We start from the raw sequence: 25426 nt of genomic DNA on the forward strand, positions 1-25426 counted from the left end.
TGTTTGTCAGATTTTTGATATCTTTTACAGTTTTTGACTTATCAACGTTTAAGTTCTGGTACATTTTCAGGCCGTTTTCGATTTTATAATGGGTGTCTATAGCCGCGTTCACACCGGAGTACTTTTCACCGTACTTTTCGCATTTAGTTCCGTTAGTACCCCTTATGTCGCGTTCACACCAAAAAGAGCACTTAATCCCGGGAACTTTTACCCCCATTTTTAGTGCCTGCTGAGAGATCGTACTTTCCTGGGGGAAAAAAGTGCCCCAGTTCTGATTGGCTGGGCGAATTGCAAACCACGCCCCGTACAACTCTGAAATGTTTTGTAGAGCCGCCATTTTATTATCCTTGCATTAGCATTATTAGGATTAGCATTTGCCCAGCGCACAAACGCAGAGAGACTAACTTATGGCAACACAAAATAAAACATGGGAGCGGTGGAGATGAGGAGGTGTCGGCGTTCTGGCGATTTACTCGGAAGGCTTCAGTAGAAGCTGCTGGGACTCCCAGCAGCTTCTACTGAAGCCAGTCCCCAACTCCGGGGACTTCCGGCCGGGGACTCCGGGTGGCAGTATACGCCGTGAAGTGGTTTGCGGCCTGCCAGTAAACCCAAAGCAGAAGAAGACGAAGTGACGTCAGCGGCTCATTTGCGTAATCTTCCCTCAGGGAATTTATTCCGGTGTGAACGTGATCTGTACTAAGTGCCCTGGGGTAATAAGTGCCGGGGCACTAAGTGCCGGCACTAAATACGGCAAAGTACTTGGTGTGAACGCGCCTTATGGGAGGGACTCTTCAGGGCTAGAGTGCGTGGCATCATCACTACAGAGCAGGGATGGGCAACTTGGATGGTGGTGGGGGCCACTTAATTTATGTACTGGCCACCAGGGGGCCGCAGATTCACTTGGAACACACACACACACAAATTCCATGTATTGTATGTAATTATTAACAAATATACTAAGTCTGACATCTTCATTGACATTTTACAATCTTTCAGGGAACATCCTCTAATAAGCTCACTAAACAAATATCAGTTCACTGAAATGTTATTTAATTTTTACAAGTGGCATGTTTGTATTGAACAGGTTATTTAACAGTGGAATAAAACTATTTTAAACTATTGGAAAGCACGGAAAATGTGTGTGCATTTAAGATTAACCATTAAGATGACATAAACATGAAGTCATGAACACTAACCCAGACATTAGTTGTCTAACTTGAACCTAAGACACTTGTAGACTGTCTCTGCATTCCCCTTATTCCACAATAAGGGGAATGTCAACACAGGCACCTGTCAACCCGCACTCTGCTGTTCCTCAGCGCCGCTCCCCCTCCCTCCCGCTGAAATTATGAATGAAAAGCGTATAGTAATCATAGATAACACGGCAGGGTCCGTGACAGTTTGTTTTCATCTGATTTCAAATAAACACAGTCTTGGTTTTTAGAATATTAAACTTGTTTCGCCAAATTCAGATGATAAATACAACTTTGAAGCTTGTAAAGGCATAATTACAAGCGGTAACTTAATGTCACAGCAGGCATAACAACAGCCGGTGTTTCTTGTGAGTGTTTCCCCGGGAAACAAACACAATACACACAAACGCGTCACAGATTATTTTGCGGTATTTGGCTGCCAAACGAAATCATGTACGCAGCTCGCGACGTAACTAGGGGTCTAGTGGACGGTATCAGTACTACAAGTAACATTTGCCCATCCTGTGTAGAGGGTCATAAAAATCATCGGAAAACATATTTTAAAACTGCTCTCAGAGCCAAAATATACACTCTATTCAAATAATTTCAAAAGATTTCAGGAGCATAATTAGTCTGGCCTGCTCAATTGCCTTCATCATATCAAACGGACCCACCGTTCTGGCCCAATAGTGATCTGAGTGACAAAAAGTCCACCTAGCTCCCAATAGACTCCCATGTTAAATTTGTCTGGAACTTTCTTCAGAACAGAGAGAAGTAAACTTTAGACAAACTGCTCCCATCTTCACATTTTTTCTTCACAAAAACAAAAAAACAAACATATATCAGTTAAGTGGGGTTCCCTGATGCTCACGGTCTTTTAATTTTTTTATAGGAGCCATCGTTTTTGAACAGGTGGCAAAATTGTCAGATATAATCCTCAATGCATTCTTCATGGGACTCAGTGCTGCAGCTGGTAACCATGGTGTTGCTGGGCAGATTGAAAGCTTTGATCTCTGGGCTCACACAGGTGTTATGATTATTTGTTATGATTAGGTGCTCAGCACAGAAACAAACACTGACAAACACACTGGACTTTAACAGACTGTCTCAGCCTATTATTTTCTGTCTGACGGCCCATCCACACAGCGGCGTGCGTTGAAAGCTTCACCATTCACTTTGAATGGGGTGACGTCACTTTTCGCCGAACTGCATTGTGGGAAGCGAAGCGGAGCTTTGCTGGCGTGGCTCGCTGCAAAAGTTGAGCAATGTTCAACTTTTTATGCCTCGGCAGAAGCGTCAGCCAATCGAATCATATGCCAGTACAAGCTCTAGCCAATCAAACCGCTGCTTGTGTGTCAGGGGCGGGAGATTCATGTGATTGGTTGTTGGTCGAGTTTCAGACACGCCCGTCGGCAAGCTTCAACGCACGCCGCTGTGTGGACGGGCCGTGATGGAGACTTCATACTGACTTCAACAGGTTCCACATATTTTATACATTATTGGTGACGTATGGTTTTAGTCGAAAAGTTTGCAGTCAAAATATTCTGCTGCTTTCCAAAGCCTTTTTACTTTCTTTTCTCTTCTTAATACACATTCATTCACTACTACTCACATCTGATATGTAACTCCTTCAGCCTACTTTCAGCTGCAGAAACCATTCAACTATTAACTTATTCAGCTATTTCAGGACATTGAGGCTATTCATGTTGTTGTACCTTTTTTAAACCTTTTCTTTTAAATATTAAGCTTCTTTACTATTTTTCCTACTCTTCTAGTTTAACATTTCACTTTCAAGTTTTCAACAAAGTCATTGCAATGCATTTGAGCTGTAACAATTTTGATTCAAATCATTTCACTTTTCTGCATTTCTCCGCTAAGTTCAGCAACACACTGACTTGGTCTCTGTAGCTAAAAGCAGCTACAGAGACCATTCAGCTAATAACATATTCAGCTTTTTCTGCATTTTCAGCTCAATTCAGCCACAAATGTTCACAGTTTACAGCATTCACACGCATTTTCTGCAGGAAATGCATTTTCTAGTTAAATGTTCTTCTCTTGCAGAAGAAGCAAGAAGACTCTGACCTTCAAACACTTAGCAGGAAGCAGAGGCAAGAACGAAGGGAGAGGCAGCGATACAGCGATACAGAAACCCAAGGGGGAGGAAAGGAAGAAACTGAAGCTGAAGAAGTGGAGGAGTGGGAAACAGAACAACACAAAGTGATAGAGACAGATCGATTTACAGAACCAGACCCTGATCCCGTCTATGAGGAGGAGGAGGAGAGGAGTGGAGACTACGACTGGGAGACTGAGGAGGACGTAGATCAAGAGAGAGGAGGAAAGGAGGATGAAGACCTCGAGAGGGAGAGAGAGAAGGAAAGGATGGAGATGGAGAGAGAAAGAGAGGAGCTTGAGAGAGAAAGGGAGGCAGAGATGGAAGTAGAGAGAGAAAAAATGGAGAGGGAGAAAGAGTTGGAGAGGGGGAGGACAGAGCAGGAGGGGGAGGAAGACTTGGAGAGGAAGAGGACAGAGCAGGAGGGGGAGGAAGACTTGGAGAGGAAGAGGACAGAGCAGGAGGGGGAGGAAGACTTGAAGAGGGCGAGGGAGGAGTGGGAGAGGAGGAGGGCGGAGATGGAGAGGGGGAGAGTGGGGGGTTATGATGAAGAAACTGAACAGCCGTACCCATACCCCCCAGAGTATTTCCACCTGAAGGTAACACACCCTTCAATGTAACTCAACTTGTGTTATGCACATTTAGAAATATGCAGGATGAACACCACTTTGATTATGCAATGCTTTTCATTTCCTATTCAGGGGCAGAACGGATCACCAGGACGGAAGGTAACTAAAGACTTTTTAACATGAAGACATAACAATAATAAACATGGTTATCATTCAAGCGCTTAAGACACAATGAGAAATGTTACATCATGAAGAAAAACATTTACTCATATAAAGCCTGATGTTATGGAATCATTTATTTGTGGTCAAACACTTTATCATAAATCAATGATAGGAACTGAGGTTATACTTATAAAATACACATGTGAATAGCCAAAAGGATGAACAAGCAAAAAATGGCTCTGGCAAGGAAAAAGGGTTAGCAACATAAAAACAAAAGCATGAGTACATTTTGGAAAAACCTGTTGTAAAGGGTCAGTCTACCCAAAACGACATTTATGTCACAATCAACCATGCTAACAGCTGAGTGAGGTACATACAGAGGTTAGAGGTCAGAGACAGCACACACAGTTACGTCTGATGGGAATGTAGTTTATGAAACCTAGAGATGGACATATCAAATCACAGCTGTCTGCATGGACTCCACTAGAAGTGAGCAAGAAGAAATGTTTTGTAATTTGGGTGAACTTTAAATTCAAACACATCCTTTCCAGGATTGACTGAGTCACTGATATCAGCTCACTGATTAAACAAATATAAAGCAGCATTATCATTATCTTTAGATCCCAGAGGAAACATGACAGTCACCACACAACATGTGCCTCCACTTCATGAATATATAACTGCAGCTATCCCCACCTACCCACAGTGCATCAGTCAATGACATCAGAGCGGGGGGAGAACTCCTCTCCCGTCTCGCCTGTCAGTAAAACCAGTCGAGTCCTGGCCTTTGATGTGACACTCTGCTCTATTTCTGTTTGACTGGGAGACAGTATTAAAGCAGACATTCATTATTCCCCTTGTTAGACATGCCGAAGAGGCTGCTTATTCTTTTGGGTTTTTTTATTTATGTATTCAATTGAAATTCATCTGAGTTTGTTTATTTTGGCTCATGGAAAACAATGTTCTGAGGTGCTCTTTCTAACTCTTTTTGTCCAAACTTTTCAGGGGGAAATTGGTGAAGGAGGACAAAAGGTAAATATTTATAAACTGTTAAATATTAAGTTTTGAAAGTGTTACACTTAAAGACATTGCTGAACGATGTTCCAATGACGTTTGTTTTGTGTATTTAGGGCGAGCCAGGTATCGGCCACAGGGGTCCAGAAGGCCAGGCTGGTCCTCCGGGACTTAAGGTAACATTTCAAGAAAAATAAAACCTTGCAAACTTAATTTTTTTTAATTCCCCTCTAAATCAATGAATCCTCCGCAAGTCTTCTATCACATTCTCGTTAATTGATTTGCCTCTGTTGGCAGTTTTAATTTAGCAAATGTAATTGGCTCAGTGACTCATTCACTCATTTCAAATTGTGTTTGAGCATTTACATTGATAAAGGAAGGAAGACATTTATTTGAAAGCAATGAGTCAAAAGTAACAGAAGAGCTGAATAATAACATTAAAGAAGTGACCTTTAATTGTGTGATTGTCTCCAACATTTTAAATTGTCTTTCTTACTTTTCCTCTCTTAATCTTAGGGTGAACCAGGTGAGCCGGGGCCTCCGGGTGCCCAGGGCATCCAGGGTATCCACGGTCACACAGGCATGCAGGGCTCCCAGGGGCTTAGGGCTGCTCAAGGGGACCCAGGAGACCCAGGCAGAGAGGTGCATCATACCTTATCAATCAAGAGGAATTGTTGTGAATTAATGCTAAAATGGGTTGTAAAGAATAATCAAATGTTTTCTGTGTGAACGCAGGGGGAACGGGGAAAAAGGGGAAAGAATGGATCGCCTGGATCTCCTGGAACCCGAGGAGCAGCAGGTGCTCAAGTAAGAAAATACAAAAGAGCAAAATGAGCTTCACAAATACTCTGTCTGTATATTGGTATTTCTCATTTGATAATAGTGACACTTTATCTGATTCATTGTCCACTGGAAATAACCTTTAATGACATCTTCTTTTGCTCCCGCTGCCCCTCTCTAATGAAGGGTTCTCCTGGGACTCCTGGAGTAAAAGGAGAAAAGGTAGCTTTATATATGATAGTAGCATCAATTATTTTCTCTTTGGCCCATGATTCCTAGATTATACTTCAACTGGTATTGTCGTTTTATAGTTGAGTCATGACTTTATCTTCCTCCAGGCCAGCAGTGCTCCTGGAGAGCCCGGGGCCCGGGGGCTGGCAGGCTTCTCAGGCAGGAAGGTGAGTTTAGTTCAGCTTCATCACAGGAGACCCTTGTGAGGAGAAACCCCTGACCAGAAACAGACACCAGACAGACACCAGACAAACACCAGACAGACACCAGACAAACACCAGACAGACACCAGACAGACACCAGACAGACACCAGACAGACACCAGACAGACACCAGACAAACACCAGACAGACACCAGACAAACACCAGACAAACACCAGACAAACACCAGACAGACACCAGACAAACGTTATCAAGCAAATTCCTGTAATGTTAGTGGATTAAGCAAAAAACCTAACCGATTTCTTTTCAGGGTGAAAAGGGTCCTATAGGCAATAAAGGACCGTCTGGAAATGTAGTAAGTCACTTTTTTAAAGCCACCAAGTGTCCTGCTTTTATTTAAAACTGTTACAGGTTTCACTTGTGTATATTTAAAGATACTTTGTGTCTTCTTTTTTAGGGTCCAAAGGGTTTGCGTGGCAGCAAAGGTGGAAAGGTGAGCTGTTATTTCACATAAATGATCACAATATTGTTCAACTGTCTATTTAAATGTATCTTTTCATTTGGTTCCTTCACTTAACTCACCAACATAATTAATCATACGATAACGCTGCAATACTTTAATGATGTCAACTTGGAGTCAGCAAACAAGACTTCAGAAAATAAACATGTATTCTCTACTCAAGAGTCACACATAATGAGTTCAAGGCCTCTCCTTTCAATGTGTCTAACCCCATGTCCTGTTGCGTATAACAATCATCCATGACATTGTATCAGATGGATTACATTGTATTGTGAAGGGTTTTAATCAAATAAAATGCAACACTAAAGCAGCAACAGGTATAAAGTATCACGTGTACTTTGTCAACAGCTAGAATGGCAATAACAACATTTTGTTTGTAGGGTGACTTTGGATTGCCTGGAGTGAGAGGAGAAAGGGTATGATGTGTTTTGATTACTTCCCCTGCAGTTTTCTAACCCTGCACTACACTCGTTTACAGCTTTTACTGTATTCACAATTTAATATCTTCCTACAGGGGAGTGTTCTTCAAATCCAAGGACCCCGTGGATTTAAGGGTTCCAAAGGAGGGGCGGTAATATCCTTTAATATATTTGCCATCAGAATTACTGTAGAAGGAATTCATTTAAGAAAAATACTACGACTATTTTCTCTTTCAGGGTGAGCGTGGCCCACCAGGTTTTGATGGAGATAAAGGAGAAAAGGGCGAGGACGGTCCTCCTGGAGTCAAGGTAATACATCCTGCTGTAAACATGTCAAATATGTAAACAACAATAGTAGTAGAAATGCAAAATACTGTTATACTGATCACGGTGGTGTCTCTAATAGACAATGATCAGTCTTCTTCATACTTTTATTTGTAATTAAGGGGACTGCAAAAAATCCTTATCATGGAAACCATTTTGTTTTGTTTTGGAAAGGGCATAAAGGGTGATGCAGGAACTAAGGGGGCATTGGGACGTTTTGGAGCACGAGGACCAGTAGGCCAGAAGGTAAATAAAGGTTTATTTTAATATTGTTACACCACATTTATGTAAGTTCTGTGTGTAAAGTTATCTTATTTCCCCCAGGGAGATTCAGGAGAGCCTGGAATAAATGGAGAAATGGTAGAGCTGCAAAACATTTTTAAGAGCCAAATTTGAGTTTTAACACACGCAGTAATACCCATGGTTGTGATTTAAGGGTCTCAATGGGGATCATGGAGTGGATGGGGCCAAGGGGGACAAAGGAGACATAGGACTGTTCGGCCACAAGGGAAATCAGGTACATTGAAAATCAATATTCAACCAATCATGATCCTTTATATCGTATCGTATAAATGTGTGTTTGATTCTTTTCTCAGGGTGATGCAGGAGAACCAGGCTTACCGGGAAGCATAGGGGAGAATGGAGAAAAGGTTAAGGCAGATTTTTGTTTTTCACAGTTGTCCCACTCATTGTTTATTTTTTCATTTGCCATGTGCCATATTTGCATGTGAAATATTTTTTTGTTACAGGGTTTCAGAGGTCTACCGGGACGCATTGGGAGTCCAGGCCTTGATGGAGAACAGGTTAGTAATGAACTAGCATCTTAGATGAATACAAAGTTATACATCATCTTTCAGTAATCGAAATAACTCTGTGTATGCAGGGAGATTTGGGGTTACACGGCACGCCTGGTATACCTGGGCTGAATGGACTCACAGGACGCAAGGTGAACATTCAACGTTGCAAATATTGATCTTTCTCTCCTCCATAAACGTATACAAACTCTCTGTTCCCATCATGTGCCCTCACTTTAGGGTGATAAGGGACAAGGAGGCGTTAATGGTGTTGATGGTAAATCAGGAGTGAAAGGAGATAAGGTCAGTAAATGAACATCAACATCACTGCTAACTGTCAAGCTAATTTCACCACTGATCATTTGCCGGTTTTATTTTCTCCTGTGTGTGTTAATGATTCTGTTGCTGCGTGAAGGGTACCGCAGGTTTCCCAGGATTCCCAGGGTTTAAGGGGTCGGAAGGGAAAACAGGAATGGACGGAGATGAGGGAATGCCAGGAAACCCCGGACCCCGCGGGGGAACAGGGCGGAGGGTACGGTATTCCTCAGTGTGTTGAGGAAATACGAAATAAATCATTCCATTTTAGACCATTATGTGAACATGGTGACGAGATGAGTGTGATTACAGTCTTCACCATATCTGCGTCTTGTTAGCATGTACTGCAGCTGTGGATACAGTACAGACATGTCTTAAACTAAAACACACACACACACGCACACACACACAGGCCTATTTCCGTCTGCAGCTTTCATGCTTTCAGCTACAATTAGCAGACATTCAGTGTTGACAGAGAGTCTGGAAACCTTTAATGAGGATATTCTGAGGATTGACCTAATCAGTCTGTCTTTCCTGCCGCTGTGTGTCTACTTGTTAACACAGAGGTTTAGTATGAAATACTGTCCAAACTCACAATGTGGTTTCTCTGGACGCACTTTGATTTTTGTCTAACAGGGGGAGAGGGGCAGAAGAGGCAGAGTGAAGACGTGTCAGAGAGGAGCCCCTGGGACAACAGGACTCAGAGGAGAGAGTGTGAGAGTCCTGCATGAACACACACACACACACACACGCACACACACACACACACACACACACACACACACACACACACACACACACACACACACACACACACACACACACACACACACACACACACACACACACACACACACACTCAAAAACAGAAGTAAAGATATTGACGTCTTGGTCTTCTCCTTGCTTCTGTTTTACTAGCTTCTGTTATGTATTTGGTCCACTCAAGAAATGTTTTTCTTTGATGACCTGAAGGTGGCGGGACTTTATACTCTCTAGAGTTGTTTTGGTCAAATTAAAATATTTTATAAAAATGCTCGATAGAATGTAAATAACGTTTTGAAAATGTGTTGTTTCTTTAGGGTACACTGGGCATTGAAGGAGGAAAAGGGGAGAAGGGGGAGCCTGGACTCTCGGTACGTGTTTATCACAATTGCACACGTTTAAACATATGTACTGTATATAGAGAGGTAGTCAAATTAGTAACTAAGTAAACTAATATTTTCTTTCTTTGTATCAAGGCTGAAGAATTGAAGGAGATAGTCACTCAGGAGGTGGTAGAGAAGTGCGGTAAGATTCAGTTTGTCACATTATTCACTTAGACATCTTGAACCTTTTCCGTTTGCTTATACATTGAACCGAGACGGAATACATGTGTAACTCTTGACAGGCCTACATATTGTGTGTGTGTTTGTGTGTGTGGTGGTTTGTTGTAGAGCTCTCACGGCGGCAGCATGGCACCGTGTGTGTTTAGCCATCTGTTATGTTCTCTCAGAGGAACACACACCATGGTGCCAGCCACAGTGGAGCCATTCACAAACACGAGACTGCCATTAAGTGGGACGCCTCACCAAGAATCCAACACACTAAATACTTAAAGGACAATTCTGCGTATTGCAAACTTTTTTCATGCAGGATGTTTTGAAAATATAGATATATCAGTATTTGAAACGTTTTATTTCCTAAATAAGACAGAATATCAGACCACGCATGTTCTAGTTGCTAGCTAATAGCTGGTTATTTAAACTACACGTCTCATAACACAATCTATTTGGGAAAAAGATACGTTCCCATAACTCTGTTAAACACACACTGTTGCATTAAAACACTTCAGACTCAAATGTTGGCAATTATATTTCAAAAGTATATTGATGTATAGTACAGATAGAAAATAAACAGCATTCTTATTTGGTTTTGAAGATTGTGTGTATATTGTTTGTATCATTACAGGATTGGAATACAAGTTCATGGTGAAGTCTGTGGATCCAGATGGAACCACCGCAGTGACTGAGAATAAAAAACATCCGGTTGATGTAGTGACACCCGTCAACCCTGACCTCCCTGAAGAAGGGGTGGAGGAGGGAGGGGGAGACAAACTGGGAGAAGTGACCACTGCTGCCCCTGTGCTCCTACCAAACAGCACTGGTAATTATAATGATTTCAGTAGTGCGCATGCAGGGTCTAAGCCCACGGGCCGAACACACAGATGCCTGAGACATCATCATTTCTGAAAGTGCTCAGATGTCCACAACACATTTATAGAGTGTGACCAAATGTGTGTTCCAGCTAAATGGTTACATATGTCATACTATTGTGTAACAGCTGTGATGTAGGCATTTGTATAGTGTGTTGGTTGAGACTGTAGGGACTTTGAAACAGTAATAATGTAATCAGATAACTTTTTAACCATTGAGACACCTCAGAGTATATTATCATGATTCTGTCAAGGTCACTTGGAGTCACAAATGGAGGCTAAGATCACGTAGACAAAAAGGCAACACAAATTGAGGTTCAACATGAAGCTTATTATATACATTGAACACAGCTCCAGGGAAAGAACAGCTTTCTGCAACCCAATTTATTTCCATTGTTGCTTCAGGTGAACATAACCAGAAGACTGATCAAAGACGAAGCTTGTCATTGCCCATTGTCAATGTCAGCATGTTTATTCATAACTTACAATCATTCACTGGAAAACAATTAGCTCATTCTGTGTAAGACATTATGAATTTGCTCAAACCCAGTAGGTCACTTTTTAATATGGAGTCTTCAAAGGAGTAAATGAAAATGTGTCCCTGTTTTTTTTATTTTTGCAGGATATCATTTGTGAATTGTAATTCCTTCAAACAAAGATTCACAGAAAGTTTGCACAACGAGAACAGAAATATGTACAACGAATGTGCCATGTAGATCAAATACACACACAACTGGAATTCACTACATGTTGGTTGAGTCAAAGTGGTTCCTTCTTTTGGCCCCTAACGATTCAATCCACCCAGTAGTCCTGCTTGTAATTGATGTTGTTTTGGGCGTCAGATTCTCTTGAGGGGACTGCTGAGTGGAGACAGAGGAAGAAAAGAAGGGTACTTGGAACCAACACAGCTGGTGAGTGGCCAAGACAACTTATTCTCCTCCTCATCTTTTCACTTTTTTTCCATCTTGTTTACTTGCTTTGTGCATCACATATTTCCATAAGCTTTGAGTAATGATATCCTTGAAATTGTTTACGAAGCACAATGTGGGAGAGAATGATAAGAGCAAAACTTAATCCATGAATGTTTGATAGCCTGTGCTAGATTTCGTGACGCACTTTATGAAAAACAAGCGCAGTGGAAAAAAAAGCTTCTCACTCGACCTTGTGTGAATCATACAGTAAATTGATAACATCCAGCTGGTCCCTTTATGCTTAATAATTCATTTAGAAATTCTCTCATTTTCTCTTTTCTTGAGAGAAGATGAATATCATGAAGTATTTGTTTGTTGTGATCAGTCAGGCAATTTATTAACATTTCTTATCCATCTCTATAAGAAAGCAAACAAGTAAGCATCCCTTTTACACAAACACTTGTCAAAGCAAGTGTGAAATCTCGTCAGTCAAACCCTAAGATCTCCCCAAACATTTTGCTCACTAGTGGCCCCAAGTGGCCTCACATATATATGTTTAGAGTGTCATGAAGTAAAAGAATGTAGGCAATAATACACATCCTCGATCATATTGAAAAATAAGCTACATTTGTATGTTTTTATTTATTCTCGCATGCAAGCAGAGCGCTGCCTGGAGCCGATGTCAGAGGGGGCCTGCTCAGAGTTTGTTCTCCTCTGGTACTTCCACCCTCACTCAGGGGAGTGCAGGCCGTTTGTGTACGGGGGCTGTGGAGGAAACACAAACCAATTCTCTTCAAGACAAGAGTGCCAGAGTTGGTGTGGGGTGGAGAGGAGAGGTAAGGGGGACTAATCAGATCACTAAGTAAACGTTGTTCAGCTAATCTTCTGTAAAAGTGTCTCAGTTTGATTGGGAAGATGCTGTGATTCATAAAATAGTCATTAAGACAACACAATATTTGCCTAATCTTTAATCATAGTAATTAAAATGGCATTTACTCTTCCATAGGTACGAATCCTGGAGAGGAAACAATCAACCAAAAATGAGGAAATCATTTGTGTACATAACTTTGTAAAATGTTCGAATCGTGTGTTTTTTTGTGGATTTATTTATATATTTTAACGGCTTGATTTTTTTAGAGACAAAGTGTTGAAAATCGAAATGTGAATTTTATATACTTTTATTCTGAAATAGACTGACATTAGACTGAGTTTTTGAACGTCTGAAAATATCAATTTCCATCCTGAAATATTAAATCACTCTTTTTCTTGTGTATATTTGTCGTGCTTGTCTCTTCTCTCCATCTCTCTTGAATACTCAGTCACCTTTCTGATGTTTTCATAAAGTGCCCTGCCTCCTGTGTGGTGAGAACAAATAAGAAGCTGATTTCTGAATGCCTGCTGCTACCTCCACCACTACATATGTTTCTTTGGTAGGGGGTGTTATGGGTCAGGCTGGGAGCCGCATGAGGGGGATCATGCAGGGACTGTTGAAGGGACTCTCCATCGGAGCGGCGCAGCAGGAGCAGGGGATTCCTGCGTGGGTGTTGAAGTGACGGCAGCACGCATTCAGGGTTTATTTGCTGGCAGTGTGACACATGAAGAAGCACGACACAGGCTACATTCTCAGGGTGTCATTTGATGATGTTTGGAAAAATAAATCTTAGTTTTCAGTGCAACATTCTGCAGCTCCACCGCCACGTTTCTGGAGGCATTCTTCAATAATCAGTATTTAAAGCAGAAACTACATTTGGTTCATAGAGACAGATGAGTCTTTAGCTGACAAGCCTCCAGAGGCTTCCTCTATTAGTCACGATGCTGCTCTGTACGATGCACTCCCACATGCCGAGGGCTTCATAGATCTGTAAGATGTAGTTACACAGTCTGCAGTGACAGGCTGTCCTCGATGAACCACGCCCTCTGCCAACACAACTAGTGTAGACGAGGCAGCTGCCACACTGTAAAAAATATGTAACACTTATATTTTAGCTTTAAAGTCATTTGTCCTTATTCTTAATATACTTTCTCAGTGTTAAAATATAGCTAGTATTGCTTGAAATAATATCAGTCACTGTTTTTCTTAAAGCCCCCAAAACTTAGTTTAGTATCATAAAAGGTGCTCTGTGGAGTTTTATTTTAAACATAAAAATGCATTGTGTGTAACCTTAAGGTCTAACAAATGTTTTTCCTTTCACATTTAGTGTTTGCAAAGCTAAATGATAACTTAAAGCAGTTTAAAGGGGCCCTATTTGCTCATGTTCAGGTTCATATTAGCATTGTGTGTCTCTCCTGTGACATGTCTCCATGCTTTAATGTTCAAAGCTCTTTATCTTTCTCCTACTGCCTGTGCTGCAGCACCTCTTTTCACCCTCTGTCTGAAACCAGAGCCCAGTCTGCTCTGATTGGTTAGCTGGCCGGCTTGGCCAATGGATATGGACCTGGACCACATTAAACCAGGAACCAATAAAAGAACACACCCACACAAATCTAAATAATGTTCATAGTAAGAAACTTTATTACAACTATATTTCCACAAAGAAAGAAGTGAAGTATGTTGGTTCATATTATTGAACTTGTTAAACATAAGCCTCAAAACCAGACAATAAGTATATGGGGTCAATACCACACCTAAACTGAGCAGGAACTTTGAACACGTCACATTTCAAGTGACTAACAACAACATAATCCAGCATGAAAGTGAGGTTCTCCATTGAAGCTAAAGAGGAGCAACTAATTTCAGAGCTCAGTTGCTGAGTGGAGGCAGGAGTGGGAGGACGTGTTTAGCACAGTGTGTCAGAGACGGCATACTCCAGCTGTGCAGACTTACAGTCACATTAATCCCACGATGAAGTTGCTCATTAGAGTTTGACCCAACACCCTTTGATCCTCTCACTTCTGCAAACTTGGTTTTGACATGTAATTTACATCACTGTAGGTAGTTCCCGTGTGTGTGTTGCGTCTACACTTAAAGTTGTATTTAAAACACATTGAAAACCATATTTAAAACTATTAATTGATTGTCAAAATAGTAGCCGACGGATACACGTATTAAATAATGCAATTATTCTTGCTGAATTTACAATAACTGCAAATATAAGAAAGTGTTGCCTGAATGGGAACTGTCCATGGTTCTGAACGGGAGCTTTTACTTGTTCTGAATGAGAACTGTCCGTGGTTCTGAGTGGGAACTGTTACTTGTCCTCAACAAGCAATCTTATGTCATAAAACGAGAATTTAATGAGTAGTCTGATATGTTTAGGTCTCACTCCTTTAAAACCAGGAGTGAGACCTAGATATATCAGACTTAAACATACCGAAAAAGGATCAGGCTGCAAGAAAAAAAGTGTTTTGTTGTCTCTGTGGTCGTGATGCCTTGTGTTCACCGACAGGAGGTCACGTTTAACAACTTTTTTCAATGTACCACTACATCACTGCATCACAACCAATGGGATACTGGAGAGCAGACCAACATGTGAACGGGGATGACGTTGTTGATGGCGTAGGGCTGCAGTTTGGTGGCTCCTACTAAATGAATGCAGAGGGAATGGACGAGCATGACACGCTGCCGGTCGGACAGTGCGCACTGCTGACCTCCGCTCAGTATCACTTCATCGGGATTTCTTATCACACTTCACTTCAGAGGATTTCTGCCACTTTGGGTTTTCTTCGCAGGGATAGTGTTGGGTGACCTCTAACTGCATTCTTTATTGTAGGACACGAGTGGTAAGTTGTGCAAAAATGATTTCTTACCTGTTTGTGACCCAATTAAATTACATTATCTGTTCTCAAACATATTTTTGAAAACACAAGCTGAACTTGATCTAAACTATCGCTCGAATGTTATAGAACCATATTGTTTTTGAGAGACTGAAGAAGTAACATTTTAGTTTTTATGTTAAAACTAAATAAGACCGGCATTATTCTCATTCCGTTTGCTGTTACATACTTTAAGATTAATACACTAATGCGTGAAATAAAATATCTTCTTATGATGGACACTGAGGTGTTAGGGGGGAAAGTAAACATGTTTTCTTCCCTCTCCCTTTTCTCCTTTGGGGGTCCCAGAGGACTCAGCATGCTGTCCTCCCTGAAGACCCTGCTGCTGCTCTCGGTGCTGTGCACGCCGACCTCCAGCCTGTGCCTCCGCCTCTACCGCACCCGCTCCAACCTCCTGTGCGACGACCAGATGGATGTGGGGGTCCAGAGTGACGAGGAGGAGCTCCCTGTGGACGGCTGGGGGTCCCTTCTGCAGTCCGCAGAGTACCTCTCCTCTTCCACCTCCACTTCTGCCGAGTCCAGCCGGGAAAAAAGGACTTCAAGTCCCGCGAACTACCGCTTCGTGAGTCGGACGAAGCTCAGAGAGCAGCGGCTCCGAAACAGCATCAAAGGCGACCGGAGGAGCAGGCTGACCCTGTCTCTGGACGTCCCGACCAACATCATGAACATCCTCTTTGACGTCGCCAAGGCCAAACACATGCGCGCAAAGGCGGCCGAGAACGCGCGCATGCTGGCTCACATTGGAAGGAAAAAGTGATCATGTTGGACAACTTCAGATGTACATTATCTGCCATGACCAGTGTTGGCCTCAAATGTGATGCATTATTCACTTTCAAAGTATACGCTTTTGATTTCTTTATCTCTGGAAGATTGTTATATTTCCACTCAGTGCAGGTAAAAAAAAAGCATTTCTAAGAAAACTGAGTAACTATAAAGTTTTTTATTTCTGTTGCTCCAATGAAAACAAATGGGGAAACCTCCATCGGGGACGTATGACCAATAGTTGGATGTAAAATCGTGACAATAATTGGCATATAAATATCGTAAAACTGTCAAATATACAAAGTGTTACTCTTAAATGTACTCTTAAATGGAGATTGAGTGTTTTATAAAAAAGATCATGCCTTCAAGGTGAGAATAATCCATGTGTTTCGTATGCTCTAAAATAGGTTTTGTAGCAATAAGCAATAAGGAAGTATTTGACTTGTATCAAGATAATTGGTGTTTTAAGCAAGAGAACATGGATGTGTTTTAAATTTGAAGGAAACACTTGAAATTGTCTCACCTTTCAGATCTGAAAAGAAGACTTGAAACAGATATGAGTATGAGCTGCAGCAAAGCAGGACTGCATATACAATTTAAATAAACCCTTAGTTTCTCTGTCTGTAAAATGTATGTTTAATATGGTCAGTTGCCCGGGACTCATCCAATTTTAAAACATGGACTAAACAAAAAAGAACAAAGCTGTTTTCAGTATCAATTCTTACATCCTTAGCGAAATATGGTGTGTTTTGTAACTCTGTTGCATAATCATAACATTAGATTTTATAGTATGATGTTTTTCTCTCTTTGTTGTTTGATTTATTTAAGAAGTTTGCTGTTCTGAAGTTCACATGGGAGCCTATGATGAATCCAGATTTGTGAAACATCATTCATCAGTGGAAAAACACGGAAATACTGTACAAACCAACTGCAAGATCATGACATACAGTAAAATGCAAATGCATGAGAATGTATGTGTTCATCAGATGTCTGTTATTTTTATACGCAAAATAAAGGATTATTTTTCCTCAAATAAAGCAGATGTGACTTACTACATTTAACTTTTTGTACAGATCATGTACGTTTGTACAGCATACTATGGCCATTATATAATAATACAAAGACAAAAACACAATATCTTTATCATTTGAAGTCTTTAAAATCCCAAATACAATGATCAGTATCAGTCAGGCTATAACATAAATTCCTTATTACGCTGTCAGTGGAGGAGAATTGTTCTTTCTCCTCCACTAAACTGAATACTTCAACAGCTATTTGGCTTTTATAGATGGGGTGATGGTCTCCTTTCTGGCAAGAGTCTCAAAACAAGGATGCAATGGCGACATCTTGTGGCCATTTAAATAATTTCGACTACTGTTTTGAGAAATGATTATTTCTCCGTTGCTCCTATGTTGGGCCACTCTCAGTTTTCTTTGGTCCTCCTATACTTTCCCATGCCCAACCCTTACTCAAGGTCAAGGATGAATTAGCAAGCAGGCAGATCGTTCTATTTTCACTGTGCAATATAATTCACATTTATCTGGCAAAACTCAAGCAAAATATATCAGACATTTTATATGTTATGTAGCAGTAAGGAGGCTCTTCCATGATATATGGAGCATTTTTCTCTGTTGTAAAAACGTAATATGTTTAAATATTTGTGTCACCAAATCTAATAAAAGAGTTACTTACTAAACATGTGTGATTTGGTTTAAATCCAGTATGAACTATAGGTTCATTCACTCTCCTGTATAATGTAGCTTGTCAGCAGCGCCCTCTGCTGGTCATGATGTAGAATGGTTCATGCTTGTCTTCCGTTGACGTGGACGCTTCAACCGGAACTGAGTTTTCATTTTGGCTACGTGGAAGTAGCTTCTCTTCTGACCGAGAGCATCTCGTCCGTCTGCTCCATTCCGACAACATGATTAAAAAGTTTGATAAGAAGGACGAGGAGTCAGGTAAGAGCACACAGTTATTAATGTAAAGAGTGAAAACGTTTGTGAAACGGAAATTGTGTGTGGCGCGTTGGTAGCTAACAGAGCTAGCCTGGAACAGCTAGCCGGCTAGCTAAAGTTAACAGGAGGTATTAAGATATCGTTTAACCGTGGCTTGCAGGTTATTTTATATTTATGTAACAGTTATCGAAGGTCAATTGTAAACCGATTATCAGTTGCATTCAAATGTGTTCGTGCTATTTTAACACCAGATAAGCGAAATGTAGCGTTAGCATTGAAGTGTAGACAGTGTCAGCTGGATGTTATGATGTGTTGTTTTTTAGACGTTTAATCTCTGAACATGAGTTCACAATGTAGATGAGTGAATCATGCTGCAGGGATTCTTTAATCCAAGGGAGATATGTCTTCATGTATTGCTTTGATTATTATTATATTTTGGATTGAATATATGTATCTTAAACTGGCGTCCTCTCGGCGTGTTCTCTTTCATTTAAGTTTAATAAAGCAATACAGCAATGCTTTAACTACAACCTCTCCGACTGTTCTGTTCTGACATTTAGGGAGTGGGTCCAACCCTTTCCAACATCTGGAGAAGAGTGCCGTGTTGCAGGAGGTAATTTTCCCTCATAATACTTCTTAAAAATGTATAATTCTACCTCTATTGTTTATTGCTTGTGTCCGAATGTGTTGTAGAATTACCTAACATTATTTATTGAATTATATGCGTTTTCTTTGTATTTTGATTCAGTGTTTTCATATGTTACTTGTGTACACAAATAATAAATAAACCAGTAATCAAATAAAATGTGTTCTGCTGTTATATAAGACGAAAAGCATTAGCCAAAGAAACAATATCCTTGCCATTGAAATGAATGAAGGTGTCCTCTGTGTTCTCAGGCACGAATCTTCAATGAGACTCCTATCAACCCGAGGAGATGCCTCCACATTCTCACCAAGATCATATACCTGCTCAACCAGGTAAAAAGTAGTTCCTTTTAAAAGGAACAGTTACTGTTTTGACATGTATTGAGTTTTGTTTGTCCCCCCAGCTTAACATCAAAAGTCTCTCTTTGTCTTTTCTATGTTTTATTAAGGGGGAGCACTTTGGGACCACAGAGGCCACCGAGGCTTTCTTTGCGATGACCAGGCTCTTTCAGTCCAATGACGTAAGATCTCATTCATTCAATTATTGGTTTGGATACTAAGAGACTTCATTATTCTTTTCCATTTGAGCATCAGTTTGTAGTGTTTAAGTATAATTATTATAAGTTCATACTTTCTTTCTCTCTTAGCAAACCCTGAGGAGGATGTGCTACCTGACCATCAAAGAGATGGCCAACATCTCTGAGGATGTCATCATTGTCACTAGCAGGTTTGTACCATGACGTTGTATGACCTGTGTGAAAATACTGATATATTCAGCTCTTATCCTTCAGTACTTCATCTGGTTAACAGACAAGGCATCTCAAACTATATCACGTATGAGAACAACTCTGTTATAAATATGTTTTCTCCTTGTGTGATATCTTCAGCCTGACCAAAGACATGACAGGGAAGGAGGATGTGTACAGAGGACCTGCTATCAGAGCCCTCTGCAGAATCACTGATGTGAGTGCTGCTTCAGCTTGTTTTCCCTGTCCTGTTGCCCCATCTCTCCCTTCACATTGTCATCTCATGCTATACAGAAGAGCTCCTGTATATATTATATATACATATTTAGAATATCATTTAGAGGTGAAGCATTATTTTATTAAAACGTTCCTTGTCTTCCCCACAGACCACCATGCTGCAGGCCATTGAGAGATACATGAAGCAGGCTATTGTCGACAAGGTGCCCAGTGTGTCCAGCTCGGCCCTGGTCTCCTCACTGGTAAGACAAGGCACTGTTTTACATTTCTCTTATACATTCAAAGATTCTCCTGATATTTTATGGTTCCATAACATTGAGATTCACTTGTCATATCATTGGGGTAATGTAGTCCTTTCTCTCTGTGTGTGCAGCACATGGTGAAGATGAGCTACGATGTGGTGAAGCGCTGGGTGAATGAGGCTCAGGAAGCTGCTTCCAGTGACAACGTCATGGTCCAGGTGTGTAGGAGTCATTCATGTTAGTTTGAACACTTATCTGTTTGTAGAGGGAAGAGTAATATGTGAGTGTGTTCGGTTGGAGCAGATTATATATAACTTGTTACAGTTACATTTCAAAGTGTTGCTTGTATGTGTGTCTCTTGTCCCAGTACCATGCCCTGGGCCTGTTGTACCACCTGAGGAAGAACGACCGCCTGGCCGTCACCAAGATGCTCAACAAGTTCACCAAGTCCGGTCTCAAGTCTCCCTTTGCCCACTGCATGCTCATCAGGATCGCCAGCAAGCTGCTGGACGAGACGGAGGGGGGGTGAGAACAGATTTCAGATTCATCCATTTAAATGATCATGATATGAACAGATATATAATATAATTATATATTTCCTAGAGGCGTCAAAAATCAACAAACTATAAAACATTTTCCAATGTTTCATATTTCATAAAGTACATTCTAATATTTAACAAATGTTTGATCTCTTATAATCTGCAATACAACTAAATGTATGATTCTAAGTCAATTCTTAATGAAGAATATGGTGTTCAAATAATTCCCTGGGATATAAATAAGGCCGTCCCCAGTATATTCTCCATCCTATCATGGGTCCTTGGCTGAAAAAAAAGAACCTTTTGCTCTAGTAGACAAACAAAAACATCTCGGTAGTTCCATAGGACAACATGATGCAAACTGCGGGGTTAATGAGTTGTGTTTTACAGCACTGAATTCTGCCTTTTTATTTCCAGGCACGACAGCCCGTTGTTTGACTTCATCGAGAGCTGCCTGAGGAACAAGAATGAGATGGTGGTGTACGAGGCGGCCTCTGCCATCGTCCACATGCCCAACTGTACGGCCCGGGAGCTGGCCCCCGCCGTGTCAGGTCAGGAGTTTACCCACATCTCAGTCCTCTCTTTTTACTGTTCTATCTGTATAGTGGGCTGTCAGAACAGAATGATGTGTTTATGAGTCTCACTGTGGATGTCTTCCCACAGTGCTGCAGCTCTTCTGCAGCTCTCCCAAAGCAGCCCTGAGGTACGCTGCAGTCCGGACCCTCAACAAGGTACAGCTTCACTCAACACCCTCCTTTACATGGCTTCTTTTATTTATGATGTGGAAGCATAGATATTTCAATGAATATATAGTTTGTCATATTGCTGAGTTATTCAGGAATTGCATTATGTAAAAGGGCAGTATTAGAGTGGTCCCTTTTGATGTCACAGCTACATACATAAAGCATGCCTGAAAGTGCTTTTTTATAATCCATCTGTGTTGACACACACTGACATGTTCCCTGTGTCCACTAGGTGGCCATGAAGCATCCATCAGCTGTGACTGCGTGCAACCTGGACCTGGAGAACCTGATCACCGACTCCAACCGCAGCATCGCCACGCTGGCCATCACCACTCTGCTGAAGACGGGCAGTGAGAGCAGCGTGGACCGACTCATGAAGCAGATCTCCTCGTTCGTCTCCGAGATCTCTGACGAGTTCAAGGTCTCACATTTTAGCTTAGTTTGATCCTGTAGTTCTCTACAAATAGACAATGAGTCTTGCCATCAAATACTCTACAAATTAGAGCCAGGCATTCATTTCCTATAAGAGATGCTCTTCTTCACCTACCTTTTTTGAAACCTGTTATTGTTGTTGTATTTGTCCCTAACCTGTCCCTGATGCTTGTTGTTCCAGGTGGTTGTTGTGCAGGCCATCAGCGCTCTGTGCCAGAAGTATCCCAGGAAGCACAGCGTCATGATGAACTTCCTGTCCAACATGCTCAGAGATGATGTGAGTGGATCATTTACACTGCTGACCTTCACACTTGCTATGGAGCAAGTATACATAAGTGTTGATCAGTAGTCCATTTGTCCACAGATTGTGTATCGTGTTGCATATTACTGGATGAAGTCCTACAGTGTGTGTTTCAGTTGTGTTTAAGCCTGACCCTTCTCTCTCTGCAGGGGGGTTTTGATTACAAGCGGGCCATCGTGGACTGCATCATCAGCATCATCGAGGAGAACCCGGAGAGCAAGGAGACGGGCCTGGCCCACCTGTGTGAGTTCATCGAGGACTGCGAACACACGGTGCTCGCCACAAAGATCCTGCACCTCCTGGGCAAGGAGGGCCCCCGCACCCCCCAGCCCTCCAAGTACATCCGCTTCATCTTCAACAGGGTGGTGCTGGAGAGCGAGGCTGTCCGTGCAGGTGAGGGTGGGACTGTGGGGGGGGTCAATGGGAAACATTTTAAGGAATGTCAATTTTTAAAAATGGCAGTGGCTGATCTCTAACATCCATGTGTCTACGTCAGTGCTACTTGCATGACATCTATGGAATACTGATTACATTATTTGTATGGTTTTTTCTAACCAGTTTAAACATTTGCTTCTTCCTCCACCTTCAGCTGCTGTGAGCGCTCTGGCTAAATTTGGAGCTCAGAATGATGATCTGCTGCCGAGCGTCCTGGTTCTCATGCAGAGGTACTTATTTTAATTTGAGGAAAATACAAAGAAAACATATTTTAAAGTATTGGTAATAGACTTCTTAAATATAATGAATCCCGTTCTATACCTCTGTGTTTGAATGGAATTGTGTTGGCTGACTGTAACACGTTTGTTCTCACAGGTGCATGATGGACAGTGATGATGAGGTGCGCGACAGAGCTACTTTCTACAACAACGTGCTGCAGCAGAAGCAGAAGGCTCTGAACGCTGCATACATATTTAATGGTACACACACACACACACACACACACACACACACACACACACACACACACACACACTGTCTTGATAGTGTTGATGAGAGTTCATACTAGCTGCCTGTCAGAATATCTACCCATACGTTGGAGAGGTTTTTGCTGACGTCTCCTCTCCTGCTCTCAGGTCTGTCGGTCTCTATCCCCGGCCTGGAGAAGTCTCTCCACCAGTACACTCTGGACCCCTCAGAGAAGCCCTTCGACATAAAGAGTGTCCCTCTGGCCACCACTCCTCTCACAGAACACAAAACAGGTACAAAGCTTTTTTCTGAACTGCACAGGTTTTTTTAATCCTCAAATGAGAAGCTATCACTGAATCAGATAGTTAAGGAGCGTCTGTTTATGTTTTTTATTCTTCCTAGAAATGACCCCTATTTCCAGCAGCAAAATGCCAGATAAGTTGACCCCATCACGCCAGGACATTTATCAAGGTAAGATCAATAACTGTCTGTCCATCATCACATTCAAAATTAGACATTGATACTCACCTTTCTACATAAAACCACAGTATTGTTTTAAACTGTTTTGTTTGTTTTACAGAACAACTGGCGGCCATCCCAGAGTTCCAGGGTCTCGGCCCGCTCTTCAAGTCCTCGGAGCAGGTGCAGCTGACGGAGGCTGAGACAGAATACGTGGTGCGCTCCGTCAAACACACCTTCGCCAGGCACATGGTGTTCCAGTTCGACTGCACAAACACGCTGAACGACCAGCTCCTGCAAAAGGTACCCGCTGAGGGGGGGGCTTTGTTTCATGAACATTTTGTACAACTAACTTGAATCTATCTGGAGATCTGGCTAGATAAATGTTGTTCTTAAATGACTCGTTTGAGTGATCTCACATCAAAGAGAAGAGTCCACGCAGTGTTGTGATTGTGTTGTGTTGATCTCTGCCAGGTCATGGTGCAGATGGAGCCGTCGGAGTCCTACGAGGTGATTCACTACACCCCCGCCGCTAACCTGGCCTACAGTCAGCCGGGGTCCTGCTACACCCTGGTGCGCCTGCCAGAGGACGACCCCACCGCCGGTAGGAACACGGAGAGGTTTTTGGGCTCTTTGAGCAGTCGCAGATTGATAAAGAATATTAAAGAAGTTTCCCTCTTCCACAGTGTCTTGTACGTTCAGTTGTACTATGAAGTACCTGGTCAGAGACTGCGACCCCAACACAGGAGAGCCCGACGATGACGGTTATGATGATGAATACGTGGTATGTAATCACAAAACTAAACCGACAAGGAGAATGAGCTTCATTTGGTGTGTGTTTGTCAATGTAAATCCTATTCATCTTGTTTCCCTGCTCCTCTGCAGCTGGAGGATCTGGAGGTGACGGTGGCAGATCACATTCAGAAGGTTTTGAAACCCAACTTTGGAGCAGCGTGGGAGGAAGTGGGAGATGAATTTGAGAAAGAAGAGACTTTCGCCCTGGCGTCTGTACGGACTCTGGACGGTGAGTCAGAATTTGCACTTAGTACAACAAATCAATTGTCAAATATTGGACATTTTCTTTGAGTTGAGATTACATTTGTAGACTAGAGTCCAGTGTTTCAGCCATAACCATATGTACTGTGCCTGTTAGTCATTGAAGATGTTTGCAGTAGATGACAGTGTGTTGAGTGACTCATCTTTGGTTTCCGTGTGCAGAGGCGGTGGGTAACATCATCAGCTTCCTGGGAATGCAGCCATGCGAACGCTCCGACAAAGTTCCCGAAAACAAGAACTCGCATGTCCTCTTCCTCGCTGGTGGGTGCTAGATGTGGACTTGATTTCTTACATTTGTAATTTAGCCTTTATGTTTCTCATGAAACATCAAGATGTTTTTTGAAACCAAATACCATTACTAAAGATTCAGTTCAATTAACATCACTCAATAAGGATAATATACCTTCATAATTATGTCATCACTTTCTCACCTAAGAACTTCTCTATAAAGCACAACACTATTGAACACAAACACGATTTTATTTTTAAAACTATCCTTGTAAGCTGGGTTCTGACGGGTGTGATTTGATTGGCCGCTGACAGCTCTCCCTCCCTCTCTTCTCAGGTGTGTTTCGGGGGGGTCACGACGTGCTGGTCCGCGCCCGCCTGGCCCTGGCTGACGGGGTCACCATGCAGGTGACGGTGCGCAGCAGTGACGAGACGGTCGTCGACATCATCCTGGCGTCTGTCGGCTAAGCCCCGCCTCCCTCTCTGCACGACAAACTGTCATCACTTTCCACAGCTCTAATGATTAAATATATAATGTTATTGTGATTATTATGCTGACACGATGCGACCTGGAAGATAACATACATTTGTATTACTTACTAAAATGTTTCTTCACTTTCTTTTACTGTCTGCTGGTCCCCATGTTTTGTTTGCGATAAGAACATTCTTCGGTCAAATCTTCAATAAATTCTGTCTGTCAAAGTAAATC

General features: G+C 41.9%; 4 protein-coding genes across 4 annotated transcripts in view; all 4 read left to right on the forward strand.

The window, feature by feature from the left end:
• Positions 1-6273, forward strand: part of col7a1l (collagen type VII alpha 1-like) — a 49115-nt gene extending 42842 nt beyond the window's left edge. Inside the window, exons 81-89 of the mRNA XM_034133284.1 lie at positions 3255-3509; positions 3765-3902; positions 4005-4031; positions 5040-5066; positions 5165-5224; positions 5565-5690; positions 5784-5855; positions 6015-6050; positions 6167-6273. Of these exons, the coding sequence (XP_033989175.1) occupies positions 3255-3509; positions 3765-3902; positions 4005-4031; positions 5040-5066; positions 5165-5224; positions 5565-5690; positions 5784-5855; positions 6015-6050; positions 6167-6265 (840 nt within the window). The 3' untranslated portion in view covers positions 6266-6273. The remainder of the gene's footprint in view (positions 1-3254; positions 3510-3764; positions 3903-4004; positions 4032-5039; positions 5067-5164; positions 5225-5564; positions 5691-5783; positions 5856-6014; positions 6051-6166) is intronic.
• Positions 6274-6488: 215 nt separating this feature from the next.
• si:dkey-117n7.5 (uncharacterized protein LOC559444 homolog) lies at positions 6489-12910 on the forward strand. The gene is made up of 20 exons (XM_034133285.1): positions 6489-6494; positions 6679-6714; positions 7122-7157; positions 7256-7312; positions 7398-7469; positions 7659-7730; positions 7809-7844; positions 7921-8001; positions 8081-8134; positions 8234-8287; positions 8368-8430; positions 8519-8581; positions 8694-8810; positions 9230-9307; positions 9673-9726; positions 9832-9880; positions 10541-10735; positions 11627-11695; positions 12355-12531; positions 12702-12910. The coding sequence occupies exons 1-20, from the start codon at positions 6489-6491 to the stop codon at positions 12737-12739; spliced, it is 1407 nt and encodes a 468-aa protein (XP_033989176.1). The 3' UTR covers positions 12740-12910.
• Positions 12911-15391: 2481 nt separating this feature from the next.
• On the forward strand, positions 15392-16323 carry ucn3l (urocortin 3, like). Its single transcript, XM_034133705.1, has 2 exons — positions 15392-15415; positions 15758-16323. The coding sequence occupies exon 2, from the start codon at positions 15768-15770 to the stop codon at positions 16224-16226; it is 459 nt and encodes a 152-aa protein (XP_033989596.1). The 5' UTR covers positions 15392-15415; positions 15758-15767; the 3' UTR covers positions 16227-16323.
• Positions 16324-18061: 1738 nt separating this feature from the next.
• Positions 18062-25424, forward strand: copg2 (COPI coat complex subunit gamma 2). The gene is made up of 24 exons (XM_034133546.1): positions 18062-18189; positions 18747-18799; positions 19084-19164; positions 19281-19352; positions 19479-19558; positions 19719-19794; positions 19964-20056; positions 20188-20274; positions 20424-20581; positions 21013-21146; positions 21259-21326; positions 21571-21759; positions 21952-22047; positions 22221-22464; positions 22661-22736; positions 22882-22985; positions 23142-23267; positions 23377-23445; positions 23555-23736; positions 23908-24037; positions 24120-24217; positions 24319-24457; positions 24652-24750; positions 25055-25424. Exons 1-24 carry the CDS (start codon positions 18153-18155, stop codon positions 25183-25185), a joined length of 2622 nt encoding a protein of 873 aa, XP_033989437.1. The 5' UTR covers positions 18062-18152; the 3' UTR covers positions 25186-25424.
• The last annotated feature ends 2 nt before the right edge of the window (positions 25425-25426 follow it).

The sequence above is a fragment of the Trematomus bernacchii genome, unplaced genomic scaffold, assembly GCF_902827165.1.
Source record: "Trematomus bernacchii unplaced genomic scaffold, fTreBer1.1, whole genome shotgun sequence".
NCBI classification, from domain to species: Eukaryota; Metazoa; Chordata; class Actinopteri; order Perciformes; family Nototheniidae; genus Trematomus; species Trematomus bernacchii.